The sequence below is a fragment of the Cyprinodon tularosa genome, unplaced genomic scaffold, assembly GCF_016077235.1.
Source record: "Cyprinodon tularosa strain WSP-4 unplaced genomic scaffold, ASM1607723v1 ctg443, whole genome shotgun sequence".
NCBI classification, from domain to species: Eukaryota; Metazoa; Chordata; class Actinopteri; order Cyprinodontiformes; family Cyprinodontidae; genus Cyprinodon; species Cyprinodon tularosa.
In genome coordinates, this window is record NW_024039167.1 from 286,081 (window position 1) to 310,031 (window position 23,951).

At 36.9% G+C, this 23,951-nt stretch overlaps 1 protein-coding gene and 1 long non-coding RNA gene across 2 annotated transcripts in view; one reads left to right on the forward strand and one right to left on the reverse strand.

Moving 5' to 3' along the window:
• Positions 1-584: 584 nt before the first annotated feature.
• On the reverse strand, positions 585-4,661 carry LOC119793192. The gene is made up of 3 exons (XR_005282073.1): positions 3,661-4,661; positions 1,137-1,182; positions 585-1,053 (listed from the first exon to the last, which is right to left on the reverse strand). It is a non-coding gene; the product is annotated as an uncharacterized LOC119793192 (long non-coding RNA).
• Positions 4,662-5,460: 799 nt separating this feature from the next.
• Positions 5,461-23,951, forward strand: part of LOC119793206 (inactive phospholipase C-like protein 2) — a 45,680-nt gene continuing 27,189 nt past the window's right edge. Inside the window, exon 1 of the mRNA XM_038300250.1 lies at positions 5,461-6,017. Coding sequence (XP_038156178.1) covers positions 5,838-6,017 — 180 coding nt within the window. The 5' untranslated portion in view covers positions 5,461-5,837. The remainder of the gene's footprint in view (positions 6,018-23,951) is intronic.

Consider the following 23,951-nt stretch of genomic DNA (forward strand, 5'->3'; position numbering starts at 1 on the left):
GGCATTACATAGTTATTTCCAAAGTTGTGGAGGAATTTTTAACGTGCAAAAGCTTTTACAATTTGGGTTATTGTTGTTATTTGGTGATGGTCTATGAACACCGTATTGAGACAGGAGGGTATTCATTTTAGCAGGTAGCACTGTTCACTGCCTTTTTGAAATGCCAACAGTAGATCTTTAATAATTCATCTCCGTTTTGTTCTAGACATACAGAGGTGGTACGTGACAGCAAGGTTAGCATGTGCAAAGGTCTCAAGAGCTGAACTGTTATGTTCTCTATACTTGAGAATGTCTTCAACAATATACAGTATTGTATTGTTTTGTTTAGACTGCAATGTTTGCAGCCGAGTCATATGCCTCTCTTAAAGCACTAGGGAACGATGTGACAAACCTTCTGAGCAGACTGCAGTTCCTCCAATTAAGAACAATTATAGATCTGGGTCAGTATACGATGGGAACTCTAGTAATTCTACAATTATGTGAAGTTACAAATACAAATCTCCATATATTTTAATGGGGGTATATGTAATAAAATGAGCTGTCACATAATATATTATTTTAAAAACAAAGTAACTGATTTTTGTTTTTTGTTTTATTCAATTACAAATCTGTGATGCATATTTTTATTTAGTCAAACTGAATACATAATTTTAGAACCTCCCTTTGTTTGAATTATTACTGCAGTCATTTTGGATTAGGTTTTTGCAAGATTTGTGCATCTAGACACCAGAATTTTCGCAAACTATCTTTGCAACTTACAATCAGATTGTATGGAGAAAACATATTTTTAAATCTTGGCATATATTTCAGTTGGATTTGCTGTACAGTACATCTGGGCTCCGGCTGGGTCAACATACTTGGCTCAATGGATTTGCCCTGGGGTCCTTGTCCTGTTAAAATGTCCATCTTTCCCCTGGTCTCAAGTATTTGCAACTGCTAATATTTTTTTTTCTCCTAGGCTTGCATTTAGCTCCAGCCATCAACTCCAACCAGGTTCATCATCTCTGCTGTCAAAAGTATCCCCACCGCATGATGCCTCCACCACCATCTTCACTGTGGGAATGATATAGGGCCGGAGGCAGCTTTAGCTTTCCAAACACATATCAACTTGCATGTAGTGTAGGAAGTTTACTTACATATGGGGAAACCCTCTTCCATGTTTGTTCTCATTCTCCTCCCTAGCTGTTGACAAACCAAAGAGGAATACTTATGTTTTCTTTCAACAATGATAATCTCACTGCCACTCTTCCAGATAAGTGGAATTCACAGATAATTGTTCTTTTGACATGCTCCTCCTGTGAATCTATGCAGCCTGAGCCTCCTGGCTCCTTCTCTAATTAATTTTTCCCTTGTCCGGCCTCAAATTCTAGATGGAAAAGCATGGCCTGCTTGCTTTGTGACCCCTGTCTGTAATTATGTATTTTTTTCTTTTCATGTTGCTAACAGCATCATAGGAAAAAACTATTTAAGGCACCTATGGTGAAATATAATAATCAATTTATTATGATGATATTAACTAACAGAATAGATTGGTAATTGGTGAGTCACCTTAATCTTAATCCATACACAAATAAATCAGTTAGATCAGGGGTCTCCAACAGTGGCCTTGTGGCACGCTTTATAACACAAATATACTTTTAGGAGTAATTTCACTGTAATTTTTAGTCTTTTTTTTAGATAAAATGTCACAATGCTTTACTGTGTTTACTTCATTTTTTTTTTTTTTTTTTTTTGGCTACTCTACCCACTGTAATGACTATACTGGATAAATAAAAAGAACATTTCAACCTAAACTGCACTGAACACAGACAGTAAAAGTTTCACTAAAATAAGTATTCTTTTTTGTATACATACTTTGTTGTTTTAATCATGTTATCTGCTAAGACCTCTATGAGATGGAGGTCAAAATAATGTACAGTAAAATGTATATATTGTCTCTGGAGTTAGTCTTTTACTTGAATGTTTTCTTTTTCTTAAATTATTCTCATATGTATTAATTTATTTATTATATGTTTAAAAGAATTAACACACAATGGACTGTCTGATATTTAGGTACTCAACATTTGAGTAGCCTTGTTACCAAATACTTTTTCACTCTTACTTGAGAAGAAATTTGTTATAGTGATGCTTTATTTGGGTGGATTTTGTTTTTGTTTTGTTTTTTTGTTACCTTACCCCCATCTGAACAATACACTAAACAATTTGCTTTTATTTTAGTTCTTGTGTGTGTGTGTTATTCTTGTGTGTTACTGTGTGTGTGTGTGTATATGTAAGTCCCCCCTCCTCCATCTTTAACACTAGATGGCAGCAAAGGCAAAGCATGGAGGTTCTATAATGTTAAATACTGTAACTGTTGTTTTTTTTTACCTTGAGATACTATCATTGTAGAGGGCTAACCTGATCAAATAATATGTTGGATCATTAATTGAGCATTTAGTTCTGCTTTTATAGCCTTTACATACATTTAATTCCCTTATTCATAATTTACTGTTTTCTCACAAATGATAAACATTATAAAGCCATCAAAAAAAACACTAGATATTTTTCCTCTTAAATAGCTCTTTTCAATATATTTCATATTTTATATCTGTTTAGTACTTAATCTAATGGTCAATTGGCACTGGAAAGTTATCCTGTACCATTAGCATGGGAATAAATAATGTTTTGTTGCTCTTCAGCTGGTTTTTGCCTTTTCTTCCCTCATAGTACACCATATTTATCCCACAGACATTTATTTTAACTTCATCTAACTGCCCCAGTTTCTTTCCAGCTTTCTAGGAATTATTGTTGTTCACAAGAACCTTAAAGAAGGCCTTTATGTACGACTTCTATAACAGCAGCATTGTAACATAGTGTGGTCCAAGGTGGCAGCAGTGAGTGTGGTCTTAATTTCATTCAGGCAGTTAACAAGCCCCTCTTTTGTTGCTGTGGGCTTACCTGTCCTCGTTTCATGATCTTCACCATGAGGATTAAGCTTCCATGGAGCCCCAGGCTCAGAATAACTGATGGGTATTTTATATTCATTTTCGGCCACAGTTGTCACTGTCATATCCAGCTCTTAATGGTCTGGTATATCCACTCAGACATACATGGACCTTCTATCCTTATTTCTCTATTTTTTGGTAACTAGTCCATTTTGTAGAGAGGCTGCAGAAAATGACTGTGGACAGGAGTACTTTATATGCATACTAAGTTGACCTCAGGACTGTGGGTAATAATGCTGGTGAAGATTCACAGTCATCCAGGTCATAGCCATTAGAAAAAAGTCCACTGGACTTTGTTTCCAAGGAATTGATGGACTGATTGCTGTTTTTCCACCATAAAGTAGAAACTACCATACAAATAAAACAGTGTTGTTTTCTTTGCAAGAGATTAGACTTACTAAATCAAAACAATATAAAAGGCCTATTTCCTTGTTGGTTACATTTGGACTTAGTTGCTGCTTTGTTATTCAACTTAGGCATGGATAGTTCACAGTTTTCATCTGATATCTGAGGTCTCCAGAGGCGCAAATGGCTTTTTGGTTCTGCATCTCACTTAATATATCAAATGAGGAACTATTGCCCTGCTTTTTGTTTCATTTTGCTCTGTGCCTTCCTGAAAGAAACAATGGCCCTGCACTGGTCGCCCTGGTAAATTTGGTCTAGAACCACTACTGACCTTGGGTCATAATACATCCATCCATCTTCTCTCCCTGAGTCCTTGTCAGGGTCGCAGTGGGACTGGTGCCAATCTCCTGCAGTCTATGGGCGGGACGTGGGGTACACCCTGCACAGCTCACCAGTCTGTCTCAGGGCAAAACAAAAAACACAAAGACACACAGCCGTGCACACACTCACACCTAAGGGCAATTAAGAGGAGTAGCCAATTAACCAAACAGTCATGTTTTTGGACTGTGGGAGGAAGCCAGAGTGCCAGGAGAGAACGCAAGCATGCACAGGGAGAACATGCAAACTCTATGCAGAAAGACCCCTGGACAGAGTCGAAACCCAGAACCTTGTTGCTCCAACACTACAGTTCAGTCAGGGTCATAATACAAATAATCGTAATCCTGTATGTTGTACAAATATTTGCAGCCCAAAAGGATCTTTGTCCATAACATTTACATTACTAATTACATTCCTTCAGTTTTATTACTGAGCAGAAAAAAAAAACTATTACATAACTTTTTTTTCGCTATTAAATGATGCTAATAAGAACATGATGATAAATTGGGGAAATAAGACCCCTCCTTAAAAAAGAACTGAAAATTGAATAACAGCACTGGAAAAACAACCTTTCATCTGCATCAGCGAAGTTATACTATGCCCAGTTGTTCCAGCTGTTTACAAATATTAACACTGCAGAGTCTCAGTGAGTCAGAAGTAGTGCTTTAACTATCTGTTTGTGTTTAAATAGTCCTATAAAATACCCTGCACAGGTGAGTGTAATTCTAAAGTAAAAAGATTTGTAGTTGGATTGAATAGTTTTTATCATGATGTCTCCCTCCCTCCAAAAAATATGAATAATTCTGCTGCTAATGGGAAGAAGTATATGGCCAGCAAAATTATTTAGACAATGCCATTCCTCAATTCTTTTCTTCTTAATACCTCAGACAGTACTCAGATCAGGATTCAAACCCAGAACCATCATGCAACTTGACTGAAAATGGTGCTGAAAATGGTAGAGATGAAGGATACCTTTTGTGCCAGACATAAAACATGTACGTCTTTCTTATTTAGTTTATTTGGCTGTGACACCATCCTGCAGAGAAATATCAGCTGCGCTGCTGCCATCAACACCCTAGTTTATAGATGTTGGAGATCGGCCTGTTTTTCCAGTGTAGTCTTGTTTCTCTGACTGTGATTGGCTGGATGTGCTCTCTTCATCCTCTGACATGGAAGCCGGCTCGGAGCTCGTCTGCCTGGCTGTGTGTTTCCAGCCGCCTTTTACAGTTGCTTTTTGTATCTCTGCTTCTGTCTCCTTGAACCCCAGATGGCCGCTCACACTGAGCCTGGTTCTGCTGGAGGTTTTTTCCTGTTAAAAGGGAGTTTTTCCTCTCCACTGTCGCTACAAGCATGCTTAGTGTGAGGGATTGCATTCCAGTCAATGAGTCGATGCATTCAACTCGTTTTCCTTAGATAGAAAACCATGAATCAATTTGACTGTATGATCTAGTGAACTGTAAAGTGTCTTGAGATGAGGTCTGTAAACTGAATTGATATTAGAGATTAAGAAAATGATTCCTTGATATCAACAAGAAGTAAATGGAAACTATGCTGATTTCTCCCACCCTCTTTCTATAAAGATAATATTTGAGTTCAAGCAGAAAAAACAGTGGAAGTGCAAAAGTCATCATCAGCAGGCTTCAGACTGAGCTGAGGTTTTGGTTGTTTTTTTTTTTTCTTTACGCGCAGCTGGATAGAAGCAGATCAGCTCCGAGCAGCTAAAATGTTTTTACGCAGGCGCACATCCAGCTGTGACGGAGATGTGAGGAATGTGACGGATAGGAAGGTGTGTCGCTCTTTGGTGTTGCTGTCGCTCTCAGCTTTTGGTCGCCGTCCCTCATTTAGTCAGAGAGAAGGGGTGAGGGAGGGAGAGAGAGAGAGAAAAATACGTTTCCTGCCCTCTTGGTGCTTCACTGATCGCTCACTTCACGCGATGGCACGCCTGCGTCCGTGTGCGAAGCAGCTGCGTAGGGAGCCCCGTTGCTTCTCATAAGAAGTAACAAAAACCAAGAAGGAAAAAAAAAGAAAAGTAGTGCCTCCAAGTCTGAATTCGGGACGCAGAAGAAGACCGACGTCTGCTCACCGGTTGCTGGAGGCTGGAGGGCAGCGTGCGGCGGGGCCAGCGCGGGGATGAGCGCGGAGGCGCACAGAGGAGGAGGAGGAGGAGGAGAGCCTGTGTCAAATGGAAGCTGCGGCGCGTCGGACGCCGCCAGGAAGGTCCAACACCAATCCAGCTGCGAATCCCCGACGTGGGAGACCACGGAGTCTGTTTCAAAAGCGGCGATCCCACGACGCAGCAGCCTGATCAAGGTATGCCATTAATTCAGTCAAGAGGAAACGGCTCTTTTAAGCACAGATGGTTATGGAAAAATACAGACAAGTCCAGCATAGATTCTAATAACCTGCAGGTAAACCATCTAACATAGATTGGCTACAGATCAAGACTTAAACCCTTCAACAGAAACCATACAGGAAGGTTTTGCTCATGTGAAAACTAAAGTTAGTCTAGAGCGACCCTTGAATAATGCAAGACAGATGTGTTTAATCATCACACACACACACCAACCTTTCATCCATCCTGAGAAATAACCACTGCTGTTTATACCCAGTGTCAGCTGTCTCATAGCATGTCAAATAGCAGAATAATCAGTCACATCCTCCCTGCACATGTTCCAGCTGCTTTTGAAGAAATGCTTTATTAAGTCATGCTCAACAGGTCCCCCATGTCCTCTTTATAAAGCTAGATATCTGACTTTAAAAGATCCCAAAGTAAAGGGTTAATACCTTACAAGGTAATTCATAATCTTAAAGTTTTTTTATTCATATTTAGTCTTACAACAGCCACCAGCCTTGATGTATTTTATTGGGACTTCTACATCAAACCTACTGCAATTATTTACAGATTGACTTATTGGTAAATTGAGTCCACCGTGTCTTTAATTAAAATCTGTGAAAACATTTATAATCTTTTTAAAATAAAATGCATCAACCCAGCTGCAAAACATAACAGTGGCTGCATCATGGGGATGCTCGCCTTTTCTTTTCTGTTTCAAGATTTGGAAATTGCCATTCAGAGTTGCCACATCTACTGTCTGACTCAGGTCTTGCAAAGAAGAATAATCAAAATGTTCACTCTCTGCGGCTGTAAATTGCTGAAAAAGTGGTTAATCAAGAATGCACGGGGGGTGCAAAGTAGAAATTCACCACACTTTTATTTTTTTACCTTATAAACCACATTCTGTTGCTCTATCTGATAAAAAAAAATAAATTAAATAAAAGGAGTTAATCTAGTTTATTAAGGGGCTTGATTATTTTTTTAAGGCTTTGCATTATAGCCGTTCCACAGCATGGATTGATTCTCATACGCACTCTTTCAGCTAACAGAAGAAGTAAAGAAACTAAAAAATAAACCCATTAGTCTTCAGTTTTGATTTTGATTGATAGATTAGATTCCTTCTGCCCTCTTTGGCTCACGGTCCAATACCCTCTCATTTATTCATCTTCAGTGGGAGAAGATGTTAGGTTTATTTAAACATAAACATCTAAATTCTTCACAGCAAACCTTTGACTTTGAAGGAAATTAACCTTTAATGCACAGCCATATTGATATCCTCTAATCAGCACCTCATTCTTTAGCTTTGCCTTTTTTATGGTTCTGCGCCCCCCCTCAGGGGCATGTGGAAGGTTTCACGTGGATCTCCAGCTGTAGCTTGTCTGCAGAGCTGCTGCCTGCAAAGACTTGATTATTTGAACATGCCACCACCTCTAGCCCTCTCTCTCACTCACTCTGTATATGTGTGTGTGTCTGAGTGATTGGCCCTGACTCAGCAGGACAGGAAGTGGGTCCTGTTGGCTAATTTCCGTGTACAGTTTGTGTTGCAATAGCTCTTAATCCACGCGCAGTTGGTGGTGACAAATGACTTTCGCTGGAACACACATGCACACAGAACCAGATAAATGTTTCTCAGCTCTTTGCCCACACACAGGCCTGCTCTTGTAGATGCTCCCTCTGCTGCAGCCAGCTCATAACACGAACAGTCTGAAAGTAACTGACGATTGTGGAACCCTTTCACTGAGTGTAAAATGTTAAATGACTCCTGGTGTGAAGCGTGCTTTTGATATTCGGTGTCAATTTTTGGTGCTTAAAAAGTTTTGGGGTACCTATGTGGTGATTCCTTCATTGGTGGAAGCAGCATGTAGTGGGGATGCTTCTTTTAAGCAGGACGAGGAGCTTGTCAAGGTTAAATAAGGTATGGATAGATCAAAATACAGGGAAAACTGTGAAGGAAAACAACAGACTTGTGAGTATAGCAGGGGTTCACTTTCCAGTAGAAAGATGGTCATTGATCATACAGCCAGAACCTTAGAGGAAAGATGTATATCATATGTATCATGCGTTGTAATGGCATAGTCAACATAGAGAGCTAAATCTAACCCAGCTTCTGTGGCAGGACTGAAACGTTTCTGTTCACAGCCACAACCCAGGGCTTATCCAGCAAGCTGTCACCATTGGCACTATCACCAAAAACCTGTCCGTACAAGTTGATTGATATGATAGTAGCTCCTCCATATCACTTTAGGAGTTATTATTCCAGCCTGTCAACACAATAGCGCAAGTCTCTGTTTTGCTTGAATACTCTTAATGTTCCTGTCAAGATTCCTCAAGGCACTAGTGGAGGGTGGTATGTCGGTTGACAAACAGGAAATGCGACATTCCAGAAGCGATTTTTCACAGGAGTCTGGTTTTTTTTCACCATGCAGGCGTGTGTCTTCCTGGTCCCTTTAGCAAAGTTAATGAGGGTATTCATTAGTATGTACCTCATGCTGTCCTCTATCTCTCACTCTTCTTCCTGTCTCCTTCATGCACATGAAGGAGACCCAGCAGCAGGCAGCCACATAGTTAGAGTCTGCTTCAAGTTCATTCATATTGCAATAAATTACTGGTAGAATCCCCCCTCCCCTCATTTGTCCTTCTAAAAGACACCGAATGGCTTTCTGTTTCATGTTTCTGGGTGTCTCTTCATTCCACTAAGGATAGTAAATTAACATTCCAGAGGTCTGCCTGTCTTAAGTGTGAAGGTTTTATTTTTCCTAGCATGAAAGGACAGAAGGCCTTTTCTGTATGACTATCACAAACATCCAAAAGGTTAAGTTTGCATTTTTGAGGTATGAAATTTAAATTAAAATTTGCAGGAATTTGCCAGTGAATTAAAACTATTAAACTTTGGATGATTTAGCAGAGGAATGAGGAAACCCATTTTTTCAAATCAACACAGATCTCACCAAAAAAATGTTGTGATACCTATCCAGTAATCTTTGTCATTTCTGTCAGCTCGCACCAGAGCAATCTGCAGGTGGAGCACTGATATGTTAATGCAGCAGGGAGGTCAATCTTCTTAAGCACATTCCAAGTCAGATGTAAGTTATTGATCAACCTGTTGTCTGCCTGAGCTGCGTTATTTTCATCAGGGCTGCAAATTCAGATTGCTTGAAAAATATTCCTGGGTAGGTGTCTAAACGTCTTCAGAAAAACTGACCAAAAGTCCGGTTATCTCTGATTTGAGCCCGTTCTGTGGTTGCAGTGACCTGCATGACCTGAGAATTTACACAAAATCAACCTTTTTACAATGGCTATTGCAAGATATAGGCCTAAGTCCTTCATCATCATAGAAGTTAGTAACTCCAGGGCTGCTGATAATTAATTGAATCTGGAATTCTGATTCTATAATAGAAGATAAATACTTTTAGGCTTTAGTTTCATTATGTTTCTGGCCGTGTCCATCCATATCTGATAGTGTAAACATATTTTTAACTTGTTCTTGTTCTCATAAAAGGGAGCAACATTAGCTGAAGGCATCATAGATGTTAAATTCAAGATTGATATTATAGATACTAAGAAGCAACCAGAATTCAGCTTAACTCGGACACCAATGACAACTCTAGATAAGGTGAAAAAGGAAAAAAATCCTGTTAAAGTACGAGCGTGAGTTACAAGAACAAGCTGCAGTTCTGTATTTTGGCCAGAGGTGGGGGTATAATTAGAAAACTCCCGATTTCTGCATTATTTTTATTGGACAAATAAAAATAAAAATTTTTACTTTTGTTTTCTTTATTAATCTTTATTAAGAATAATATGCAAGTTTTTTTTTTTTTTGCTAAGGTCTGCTTATGCTAACCCAGCTGACAAGCAGTATAGAAAGAGCAACACTTACAGGCTAGAAAAATTTTATTTTTGAGATCATCATATTTATTCAAAATGTTCTGTTAGCATCCATGGGCGGATGACTAATCCACTCAACAACACAAATTACAAAGATACGCAAGGCTTTAAAAAGTTACTGTTAATTCCTGGAGAATCTGCAGCTAACTCTTTGGAGCCCCTCCCCTACCTGTTGCTGTACAGTGCTGTTCAAGTCTGCAGTTTGGATATATATTCCCTGTAGTCACCGAGTTGAATCCATAGGTGATGACTTAAGGTAAGGCAAGGCAAGTGTATTTGTATATTAGTGTGTAGTTTTTTTTTGTGTCAATTTAAACTTGTTAAGTCAGCAATAAATTACTCTACATAGTTTAGGCTCCTTAAAGCATTACTTGATGTTCAGGAACCATTATTTAATTTCAGTACTTTGAATGTAAATGTGATGAAGATTATCTGGTTCCTTTTATATACTCTGCCTTTTATAACAATGCAAAACCAAATAGTGTGAGATGATGTCGATGCATTTAGCTTTTCTGGTCTGAAGTATATTTTTGTAAAACACAACAGATTACCAATCTGATGGGTTGTGTATTTTTAAATAATATCTATAGTAATAGTAAATGACGGCAGCTTTTTTTCTGAGTCAGTCAGTCATTGCTTTTGCTTTTGGTATGGTTTGTAATGGCTCCATGTGGCACCCAAATTATATTTAACAAAAAAAGAAGAAAAAACAATCATCATCTGTGGGAGCTCCACTGTTTTCTGTGCTGCTAATTTCTCCACAGATTATTTTTAGACCTCTTCTGTGGCTAATGGTTTGTAATGCTATGGCTCTGAGCTCTATTAAAGACAAGATTTAATGAACATAAAGCTTAAATATAAGCCTTCAACATGCTGAGTCACTGTCCCAGAGCCCACTTGGACAGAGTCCAAGAACCTTTCTGTATACTATGAAGATAAAAGAACCATTCAAAAAACATATTTTGGACATTATTCTATGAAGTTTTCATACATTCATTTAGTGTTAAATCTTTAGCAAAGCTCAAGCGTTGAAACCTCATCTTCTGTTTAAGAAACATTTTTTGCTTTTCTTATTGGAGAATGTAGCTATTGGACCTTTTTATTCCACCGTTTTGATCACTTGGGCTCAAAGATGTCAAAATAAGCAGAACATGAAACAGATACTTTTCCTTCATTCTTCTTATTAGAAACTGTTGGTTGTAAGAAACCTTTTGGTTCTTCAGACTCTTAAAGGCATTGTTGCAAACTGTGGGTTCCTCTGTTCTGAGAGCGATTAAGTTACCCCCCAGTTTCCACTGACTATGTTCCACATCCACTCCCTCCTCTGTCACAAAGCGTGCCGTACAGCACAACACCCTAGATGCATTAGGATCCATTTATGCACCCAAACTCTTTCGTATTCGATAATCGAATGCATCTATTTTATTCTTCATCTTTCTTACTTCCTGTAGGGCTCAGCTGGCCTTTAGAAATGTATGTGCTGCTCAAGCATCTGTCAGAAAAGGCTGCTATTACAGCATTCATTAGGCAACGGAGAGCAAAACACCCTGGTGACACAGTCTGTGCGGGTTCATCGTTCTTCAAGAGTCTCCGAGCAGTTTTTAAAGATGCAGTTGTTCAGCCTCTACTTAAGACTTTGTTAGTATGTTAGACACTATTTCAAAAGGCCTTTTTTTATCAAACCTGACAAATATTGTGTGCATCGAGTAGAGATGTCCCGATCCAGGTTTTTGCACTTCCGATCCGATACCGATATTGTTTTTGGACTTCCGATCCGATACCGATACTGGCCGATACCAGCCTATCCGAGCATGTATTTAAGTTTAAGTTAAAGTATTTAGCCTTAGTTGTAAGACTCATGTTGAAAAGGGTTTTAGTACTCTTGATAACATCTAGCCAGCTAAATTAGGTGAGATTGAATAAAACACAATGCTTGGTAACAACAAACTTACCTGTTTATTAAGAGATAAACACAAACTGGACAAAATTATGAATAGCAATCTGAAATTGCACAGTGAACAGTAAAACCGTAAACAGTTAAAGGTGCAAGTATTACTGTAAGTTTTAATAAAAATCCAAAACAGGGAAATTGGGCGCAAAAAAGTGGAATGGATTGTTTCAATCGGCGAAACTTGAAAATATCGACCGGATTTTTAAAAAAAAACTGGATCGGCAGTCTGGATCGGCATTTTACATCCTTTGCCGATACGCATTTTTTTGCCAATATCGGCGTGCCGATCCGATACGTGGATCGGATCGGGACAAGCCTAGCATCGAGTTTATGGCTTTACCTAGAGGACAATATACTTCAAATGTCTTTACTTTGGTTTTAAATCACAGCACAGTCTGCACCTTTCAAGAATGTTAATAGCCCTTTAGCTGTTGCTTTGAGTCGCTGTGCAGTTCTGAAGGGTTCCTAACAAATCAAACCTGTGTCAGTCTATATGAATGTGTGATCCTTTGTTGGTATTCTTTATGGGGTTCCTCAGGGATCGGTTGTAGGGCCTCTTTTTTTTTAACCTCATTTACTTTTACAGAGTTCTATTCTTAATAAGAATTACATCTTTTCACATATAAATTCTGTTGACATCCTGATTTTTATGTCACTCCTGTGTGAATATCATAGGGTATCTGCTCCAGTTTTATTACCAGTTGAGTGTATTTCTGACCAACTGGGCTTTTTTTAAACATGTTTAGCAGGGAAGAAATAGTTTTGAGCGGGTTCAGATTTATCTGTACGTTAGATAATTTCCCTGGTATTCAACTATTTCAAATACGTTAGAATTTTATTTGAGACCTACTTGTAATTGTCCCCATTAGGGTTAAAAAAAGCTGTAGATCTCCAGCGATTCTAAGCTTTAATAGCTATAAGGAAAATGGTACAATTACATATAGATATAGTTCTGGAAAGTTGATATGTCTCTTCTAAAGGTTTAACTCTTAATTTTCCCATAGCATATTAGTCGTTTTACATAGGAAGCACAATTTTTTTACTCATTAATTTACATACCTGTCAAAAAACTGTTTATTTTTTTGCTTTTGATGCTTTTTTTTCTCTCCAACCGAACATCCTATATGTTTCTATAAATGTTCCATTATCTAATCTTCTAAGGAACATTTCTAAATAAAGCATCCTACCTTATAATCTTTAGAATTGTGAATCGAATCGAATTCCAAAATTAAAATTGGATGGGCGTTTTGTATCTTCCATCATTTAAAGTTATGCTCTGTTCATTGACAAAAATCTAAATGACTTAGAATGTCCCTTTCAACCTAAGAGGTTCTTTCAAGAAGAACATTGAATTGCTAAAGAAAAGTGATTTATATTTAATCCCTTAATTACTTTTTATATTTATAACATCCTCTTTAGTTTTATTACATAACCATGGTAAATGGATCCTGTTTGTAGTTATTTAAAATCCAAGAAACACCACTTTGATGCTCACGGTTGGTATCAGCCTGCTTACTCTTGATGCTTTGCAGTTACACCATTGACGATTGTAAGCTTAAACTGTGGTTTTTCTCTCTGACAAGATGACCTTTTGAAATCAGCCCATTTTATTGTTCCGTGTGATGAGGCGTACGTGTAGACATGGGGCATCAAAGGTTTGAGAGGCGTTAAAAGAGCATCTGCTGCTCTGATCGCCACGAGGCCAAGAGGTTTATAGTCAGAGGCAGCAATGATGCAGCATGCTCACCGCAGTTTCTGTCGCTCATAATTCCTATAGTCTGAGTGACCTGACCACACTGTGCTTCCTGAACGTCATTTGTCTGCAAATGAAATGCACACGCTAAGGTAAGCCCAAATCAAAAGTAAATGCAGTCTACTGTACATCCATTTTCACTCTCAACATTTTCTTAAAATGTATGATTCAAAAGATAAAATCCTCCAAGTAACCATCAATGAGCCACACTGTTTGCAGATTTGCACATTTTAATTAATTTTTTTTTTATTTATTTTTTTGCAACCAGAAATGATCTGACATATAGAAACTTAAAGCAGAAAAGATGCATTTTTTTATGTGGCTATTTATTGAATGGAATCTGTTTCTTTTTAATATCGGTGTAACAAAATTGTTTTTTAGAAGACTTTAATGGTTTATTTATGAACTATATTTAACACGGTTCAGGGGAGAGTCTTTAATATCCCCTCAAACCTGTCCTTTTTTGAAAAATACACAGTAAACTGTTATTGAAAGACATGCAAAGCCATTTTTTTCATATAGCACCACGCATGCAAAAGATATGCAAAGTGTTTTACAAGAAAATAAAATAAAAATATAATTACAACAGCCATACAAAGTCCTGTAATTGGCCACAAGAAATGAGGGGGACACAGTAAGCGGATAAGATGAGATAAACATATGTGAGCATAAAAAAAAATGCTGGACTATGTTCAAAATGCTTCAGTATATGTGGCGGAAAAATAACAAGAAACATGATTGTGGCAGCTTCATGCTGTGGGTTCATTCCTGTTACGTGATATGACTTGATATCAGGATGAAGTTTCATATTCCGGTAGAACAACATTCCAAAAAATACTATTAGAGCTTCAATTGAATGTTTTAACATTAATATCGGACTCGCGATACCCTTCCGGGGTGCATTTGGCATCTTATGCATGCATGTTTTAAATGAGAGCATTATATTTGACCAAATTGTTTGACTTACATTAATGTTTTTTTTATTTTTACTTAAGTTCAAAGTAAGATGTAAAGATTTTTATTAATGAAGGAACAAAGGTGAGAAAGATAGAAGGGAAGAAGTCAGAAAATTGTGGGTTTCCAATGTCTTCACTTGCAGTGTTGCAATCACATATTTTCTCATACAGTTCAGTCTATTTAACACAGACATGTAATCTTCACCGTTCTTCTACTTTCAGTCTAAATGAGCTTGAGATATTTTTGCAAAGAAGAATTGGTAGAAATAGCAGAATAGATAGCTAAAAAACCCGATGTGTAGTTTGTTAAAGAACTCGCAGAATGATCAAACAATTTTCCGATTCAGAATTATGTCCCACTTTGTGTTTGTTGCATAAAATCTCACTTCAATATCCTGTAATATGTAGTGGCCTGGAAAGATATGAAAAAGGGCAGGAGATCCTTAGCAGTGATGAGAAATATTGCAATCAGGTAGCTTGAATGTAAGGTTTTTCTTGTTGTTTTTTTTCCTTTTTTAATGAATTTAAACAGTTTTTTTTGTGTTTGTGTGTGTGGGGGGTTATGGTTATCTTCCTGACATGGTCTTAAACTGAAAAAGCTGCTTTGAACTGTTTCAACTGGGTAGATGCAGTAGACGTCTGCAGTTATTTTCTTACCCATGCCAGATTGATGTCTCCTCATACTTTCCCTTCTACAAATGTGTTGTTTGGGCTTTGCTGACTACCACATGCTTATGTTTTTAAGCTCATTTCATCCATAAAGAAAGTGTCTAACTTCAGTCTCAGTGTAGAAAATAATGATCTGGTTTGTAAACTTTCTAAACTAAAGAAAACGAAAATGAAAGAGAATTGGGTAAAATATGGTACCTGAATGTTTGGAAAAAAATGATTACACATTGATATTTTTCTCTTTCTTCTTGTGATTTGACTCATATTTAACTGCTGTGTGTTTGGTCTCAACTGGCGGTCCAACTAACGATTATTTTGCAAATAGATTAATCCGTCGATTAATTTTTTTTGACTAATTGATTTATTATCGGTTAGCAAAAGGTTCTTTAAAGAAGGTTTAGGTTTATTTTGATATAATTACTGTTCTAAGTGGGTTGATCTGTGAGCTAAGGGCATATTGTGCAATCTCTATGCTCCTTTTAATTATTAATCGATTATTAAGTTAGTTGATGATTATTTGATTAATCAATTTATCATGATAAACACGATTATTTGTTTCAGCCCTAGTCTAAAATACTTATTTGGTGCCTTTAACATATCACTAAACTCTAGGATGTACATAAAATTCTGCAGAAAGTACTCGCCACCCTGGCTGGTAGGTTTGGATGTTAAAAGTTGGTCACTTAGGTTTAACAGTCGAGCAGACGGTATAGAATAGACAGGAAAACATGAATTTCCATTTTTTTTCATCCAACTCCACTGGCCAGTTGAGTTAAGATTGTCTGAATCTGCTAGAGATGATTTATAATATTTGTTTATCATAGATGACTTACTGCAGATCATCAAGGATTTTCTTTGCACAAACCATCAAATTTATTGGAGAAGAATTCACATAAACCAGAAAAACAGAGTTTTTAGCTGAGTAATGATGGCTCTAATCCTCTTTGGAAATGACTCCAGCCTGACCTGATGTTGGCTCGACTCTTCTAAAAGGACTTATCTCTGCTTTTCTTCTCTGAGGTCATTCAGGTTGATGACTACTGCAGGCTAGACACTGCCTGTTGATAACAAGTCCACTGAACCCTACCTGAAAAGAATCCAAACTATTTCTTTGTCTGACATACAGTATAATGACCTGCGTATTGTTAGGGAAATGTGCTGTGAGGAAGATGTGAGATAAATCTTTGAATTCTTTGTTACCTTCAAATTCATGACATGCTTTAGAGGCCTTCCAGGAAAGACATGAGTTGAGATTTTTAATCACCTGCTACAATCTGAAGATTAATCTTTTTCTAAACTAAAAACCCACAATACTGCGGTATAATGCAATATGTCAGATCAGACTCTTTTTCGAAACGATAAAAGCCACTCTAGGAGGTTTTAAAATTAAGTATAGTCAGGGCTGAGCTTTTGTTTATCATTAGCACTTTGTATTTATGGATCACTAGAGGTTTTCTGATATGTGAGCCTTGGGAGAATTCCTCTGACAGTCCATTAAATAAACAAATGGGGTGTAATCTCTGTTGCATTACCTGAAGTTCATGAGGATTTCCTTTCTCACTGTTTAGCTGCAAAGAGTTTTCCTGGAACCAGACTTCTAACCTCTTATCAGTAACCTTCATCTCTACGAGCCGATTCTTCATATTTGATGATGAGGCCAATATGCATCATCATTAGCACATATGACAGTGTTTTTCTGGTCAGAAGTTTGCATAAAGTGGTTGAACCAGCCCACAGCTGTACAACAGGCAGTACTGTGTGTAATTTAATAAAGGCTGAGGTAGATCTAACTTTTTGGCTCCAGTTTGTCATTTTGGGCTTGTCATAGATCTGTTTGTCATGTTCCTCTTATGGTGATGAGCTGTAATCTGTGAAGAGAACAGAGCTTCTTTGCAGTCCTGGGTGGTTCAGTAGTGAGGACATAGTGAGGTACACTTGTTGGCCATTTTTGACATGTTATAAAACCAGCCTCTTAAAACGCTACATAAGGGCACAGTTGGCCTTGAGCACTAAGATTATAGAGGGACAACTTTTGAGGAGTCTGGGCTCAGCAAGGTCCAATTTTAATCACCCTATGACTGAGTTTTAGTGGTTCTTATTTGACTGTCAGGGGTTTTACTGCAAAATGTGGAAAAAAGATAGTTAAAATTCTCCTGCAAGTTTCTACAACTATAGTACAAGACCTCGCAAGCTTGGGACCTGTGGTATTTCCAACCCTTTTTTATTTTTTCAATATTCATAAAAATATGTTTTTGTCCAGCTGCTGGTTTCTAAAAAATATCACTGCGTTTGCAAAAAAAGACATTAAAACTGCTCTTTTAATGCATATTAATGGCATAACTGTTGATGTTGGAACAGCTGCTGACCTGATGCTTTTCAATCCAAGTTAGTTGTTCAACATTTTGTAGACTTTAGAGGAGCTGCTATACAGTAGTTTGTCTGAATGGCAAAAAAAGAAGTTTCTCCTTTGGGTTCCTCAGGGACATATCCTAGGCTCAGTCTTATTTTATATATGGTGGACCTTAGGTCTTTTTTAAGGAAATAAGTGACTCTTCAACTGCTTTGCTGATGATATTTAAATTAAACTGTTGGTTCATGATAAAGACGAAAAACAAAAACAAGTCTTTAAAGCTATTTTTGGACTGTATGAAGACACAAACCCCAAGATGAACTCCAACTTTCTTCTGGCATATTGATACAGTGATTATAATATTTAAGATATCAGGTCTTTCAAATGTCACTCTTAAACTCTTATAGCCATAAACTACTTTTTTCCTAGGAATCCAGTAATAGTTTGCAAACAGCTCCTCTAAGTTTGCATTGTAAATTGGTTCCATTGTCAAGACAAGTTTCTTTTTTTTCAGCTATGTCTTCATTCTAAGCTAAAACCTTATTTACTTCTCAGGAATTTCGAAATATTTATCCATTCTTGGCTTACGCCTTTTAAAAAGGCTAGAGACAGGATCACATAAATCTTGTTCTTGCCACCTTTTCTTTACAAGACTGATTAAGTAATCTTGATGTTAGTTTTAAGGGTTTTTAGTGATCTTGCCCAGTCATGTTTAAAGATCTTCTAAAATATCACATTTGCAAGACGTCTACAGTCAAAGGACTAGTTGTTCTTGGATATTCTCAGGTCAAATAAGATAAGTAGAGGCAATCAGTCCTTCTTTATTGCAAACCCAAACTGTCATTTAATCAACAGATCTATAAGGAGTGTTCACAACCTCAAGCTTTTCAAGGTGCTTTGAAAAACCCACCTCTACTATTTTGCTTTTGCAGTAAATACAGCTTTATTTCATTACTAATGCTGTTTTTGTATGCTATTTTTACAGAGATGATGCTCATGTATCATCCAAGGCGTATAATTAGGATGATTGGTTGGTGCTGCCTTCTGTGGTGATACTTTCAGGACTTTTTGAAATGTATCATTAAAATCTCCTGGACCTGATGCTTAACGGTGATGGAGGGTGACAAGCTGTAGTTAAGCAATTCCCTGACATGATATCTTTTCCTGGTATAGTAACCTTATACAGTGTAGATGCCACAACATAATATGACTTATTTTGTTTAGAATAAAAACCTGTTATACTGTTATTTATTACATTTATTTATTCATTTGTCACAGTCTGTTAGCTTACAGTCAGCTGCTTAGCTGACATTAGCTAATAACTTACATACTGCAGTTGTAAAATAGCCTCCCTGAGGCCTTCTAAAGTCCTTACACTGGATCCCTGTAACTCTGAGAATAAAATCCTTCTTTTAGCCTATAAATCATTGAATGGATCAGCACCCCCATACTTAACAGATTTGTTGTGAGTGTTGTTGAAATTACACTGTTAACTGAGATATTATTAGTTTAAGTTTGTTTTCCAGCTGTTTTATTGGTTTTATGACCTGTTTTTATCTTTACTCGCTTTTATTCTGCTTTTATTGTTCTTCTATTTTATTCAATTTTTACGAAAAAAAAACCCACTTTGAATCGTCCTTGTACTTAATTGTTCTATACAAATACACTTGCCTTGCCTTACGTTATTAAGTCATCACCTATGGTTTCAACTTGGTGACTACAGGGAATAAATATCCAAACTGCTTAGTTAAACAGCATTGTACAGCAACAGGTAGGAGAGGGGCTCCAAAGAGTTAGCCGCAGATTCACCAATTAACAGTAACTTTTTAAAACCTTGCGTATCTTTGCAAGTGGCGTTACTATATTTGTGCTAAGTGGATTACTTTTCCACCTATTGATGCTAACAGATTATTTTGAATAAATATGATGGTTTCAAATATAACTCCTCTATCCGAGCAGAGGTAGGAAGAGTAACCAAAAATGGTACCTAAGTACGAGTATCACTACTTCATCACGTTTTTACAAGTCAGCTGACGCAAGCATTTTACTTACCTATTCTAAAGAGAAGCAACCACCTCCATGATGCTTCTGAGCCCCTTTGCTCATTAAAGCTCAAAAGCTTTACTGATGCTCACTTTCTTGTTGCTTTTTTTACTTGAAGCTTGGACATCCAACCTTGAGAAGTAGTCTTTTCTCAGCTCTATCGCTGAGCAAAGCCTAAAATCCCTCAACTTGACTTCAACTACAAGTAAATATTAATTAATTTATTTATATTAGTAAAATTAATACTTCTATTCTGACCTCTAGACATTCTGTGGCTGTATTGTTTTTAATCAAATCATGAACATGTTGTAGCTATGACCTTTATTAAACTTTCACCTGTATTTACCTGATTTTGTTTGCAGTTCCTGTAACCTTTTTTCTGTTATTTAAAGGTATGGTTTGTGTATAATAAGTTTGTTTCAGTCATCTGGAGTCTATTATTAGCATCTGCTGCCAAATGATGTATATTTGCAGTTTAGACAACATCTGGCTACTAAAAGCTATTACATACAGTAAGAGATTACCCCAAACAAAATAAAAATTTTTATGTCAGGTCAGAGCAGCTACATTTGAAAAGGGGGAATCGATTCCTTTTCATTTTATGTGCTGTTTGTATTCTGTGAGGTGAGTCTGTTGTTCTCTCCAACAGAGCAAGCTTTGTCAGCTTGTTATAAAGGCTTTGGCCAGAATTCTTTATTGTTTTGAATTTCTGTCTTTTGAGGGTTTCATATGTAAAATCTAAGAAAGAATTAATATAATGCCATTTTGTTACCATTACAGATGGACACAAAAAGATAATTTTGTTCCTGCGGTTTTACTGCTCATCTTTAGCCACCTAGCATTTGAAAAACTTTTTTCTGGTTCCCATCTCCTCAGACACTCCTCATAAGATTCAACAAACTTTAAATGGTCATTTCTGTAGTAAAAGTGGTATTTTTTGCTATTTTGAGAGGTTTTCACTTGGGAGGTATTAATCAAATGGCTCTGAGGATGATTTAGTTGTTCAACAGCAGAAAATCTTAATGCCAAAATAGCATTTTAGGGCAAATCTCCTGGGAAGGCCAAACTCCCTCTGCTCCGGACTTTTAAATCTGTAGTTTTGGAATCTTTTATAAGCACAAGAAAAGTGAACGCCCCCATCCATAAGCTGTTATATCAAATATCATTCCTAAAATGAAAAGCAGAAAACACAACCCAAAATATTAATGTATGTTTGTATATAATGTGGTGTGAATGATGCATGTTTAAAGCAGCATCATAGCTTTAGAGTGCCTGAACTTAAATTATGGATTGTAAAAAGGCAAAAGTAATTTATATGGCAACTCTCACTGTCTAAGTTATGGGTCATTATCTGTATATAGATTTTGTTTTTCCTTTTATTTTAAACAAGAGCCTTAAACTTTCTGTATTTGCAACAACAAATGTTTGCCCATTAATCTACATATAAATGTACGCCCTGAGAAATAAACCCTTTTGCTACATGGTGTAAAGACCAAGAAAGTTTTATTTTTTATTTTGCAATCTCTCATTTTCTGTGGGAAAAAAATTGTAGTTTGCATTTATCCTGATTAAAACACTGCATTGCTTGCTGTAGATGTTCACTCTTAACCTTAAAAAAAGATCTTGCACATAGACTTGATTTTTAGTATTTAACAATAAATAGCACTAACTCATGTTGGTGGATCCGTGCTCTTGGATAAAAGACTCTTGGAATAAATGATGTCGTTATTCATCATCTTCTGTCACACAAGCAGTGTGCACAAGGCCACAGGCGGAGCGGTTTTCACACCCCACCGATGTTCACCTAGCAACTGTCTTTCCCTCTCTTTTTGTCTTAATTAGTGGATCAAAGATGCCACCCACTAATGACTCTTTCTGCTGACTGAGAAGCTGCATGTTGTAATACAAGCTTGTTGAACACAGAGGCTCTCGTGAATCAGCCCATGCTTGCCTGTTTTGCTGCCTGATGAAGGCAATGCATTTTTTTTTTGTTCCACAGCAGGTAAAATCTGAAACTGGAGCTTGATCTGTCTTGTCTTTATCTTATAGCATTAAAGTTTATACTTACTTCCTGTGTTGATCTTGTATACTCCTTTGTAGAAATCTCATAAGCTGTTCCTCTTAGTTTTTTTTTTTTGTTTATTTAAATTTCTTTCACACTCCAAGCATTTAGACCTGTCTATCTGTTGATTGTTTTGATCCCATGCCGCAACAGGAACGAAAGTAATCGTAAAATCAAACACTCACTATTATCTTTCTGTAGTGAGCATAGGCTGATATGATGGTCTAAAATGCAATAGTTTTATTTTCTTTACAAAAAAACTTAATTAAACACGATCTAACAGCTGTTTTTTTTTATAGAAAAGACTTTTCCAATTGCTGCAAAAAAATACAGAATAGTGATTATTACAGTCTCGATATTATAAATGGCAAGTTATTTATCATTCTGATGCTAATACAGACTTATCAAGTCTGTATTAGACTAGCCTTTGCAGTAAATAGAGCAAAGACTAATCAAGACCTCCTATTCTAGTGTTGTTTAATTTTTTTTTCACAGCACATCATCCTTTTTGTTATATCAATCTGTTATTAGTTGGTTTATTAGTCAACCTACCTGCTCTGGTAGCCAGTCTGCACTAAGTTTCTTATCAAAGGTGTCCCTCATAGCTTACCAAATGAAATTTCATAACAGTATTATCTTAAGTGTGATTGGTTGTGCACCACAGTATGAATATTAATAGATATTTTATAACTCTACAAACGGGGCGCGGGTGTCATGGGGTGATAGGCAAGGTGCACCTTGGACAGGTTGCTAGTCCATTGCAAGGCAGTATAGAGACACAAGAAAATCACGCCCACACTCATACCTAAGGACAGTTTAGAATGACCAACTGACTAACAATGGGAGGAGACTGGTGTACCCAGAAGGAATCCATAGATGCACATGGAGAATATGCAAGCTCACTGTAGAAAGACCCCAGGCCCGCATTCATGACCAGGACCAGTGCTCCAGAGCAACTGTGCTACCCACTAGTACTATTAGATCTGGAAACATTGACTACTTGTGAAACCAGAGCCAAAGGCTTATCAGAATTTATAATCTATACAACAGTTTTAGAGCTTATATTTGTAATTGTTATTTTAGTGTGTCAAATACATGCTGCCCACCTGTGGTTAGCTATGAGAGTCTACCTCAATGGAAAACATCAGGTTTTGTATATTTGCTATTTTTTGTATTTGCTCAACACTTTATTAATGTTTCTATAACCTGGTTTGACCTCATTTTCCAAACATTATTAAAAATGTGTGTTCAAAAATAGTTTTCTGTATAACTTCATAATTCTACTAACCTGCTTACTGTTTCCCCCTCTTCATCCAAACCTGTATGCATACCTCCGTTGACCTTTGACGTTCATATTTTTTGGGCCTTGTAATTGGGTCATTGGGTCTTTCAGGGTTTTTGGTATTTGGATATTTTCTCTATAACTTAGACGGTTTCACAGGACACTCAAAGTAGATTAGCAGTTTCTAAAATATCCACCTTGCATGAGCAACCATTGCATGTTCCAAGTTGCATAAATCACTTTTGATTCTAATGATCTATAGTTGCCCAAATGCATTAAGCTGTGATTGGCTAAGTTACTTTTTGTAGGAAGAATCAGTTTTAAAAAAGGGTATAAATGATCAATTGGCAGGAAATTTAAAAAACTTTAACATTTTGGAAGATTAAAGTCAATACTAGCATGAAACAAATAAAATGTCTGTGATTTACTTGAACTTTTAGCTCTTCCTAGCTAACTTCCTGTAGATTTAGCAAAATTTTATTTGAATACTTTCAGCTGAAACCCTTAATTTTTATATTCTGTCTCTACAGGACTGAAAATGTGTTGGCTTTTATCAGATGCTCAACTCAAGAAAAAAATTACCATTCATGTGTCAACCTTTGTAACTTTTCTAGGAGCCTCCAGGCTATTAGCTAGAGCCGGGTTATACAATTAAGTAAATAATGTGGCCCAAAGAGTTTAGAATATGAATGAAAAAATATTTAGTGGCACAGAACAAGATATTGCATTCAACTTGAAGTAAAAAAAGCTGTAAATTTGAATGCTGTGATCCCCTGCAGGTGGGCTACTAAATGAATGTTAAAATGTAAATGCACAGACTATTTATTTATGTTATCAGTGTTTAAATGTGCATCACTAAAGACAAACTGAATATATATATTAATGAATTTTTTACTGGATGAACAAAGAGCTATTTGGAAAATGAATGTTGAACTAATTTGTTTCAAATCTACTTAAA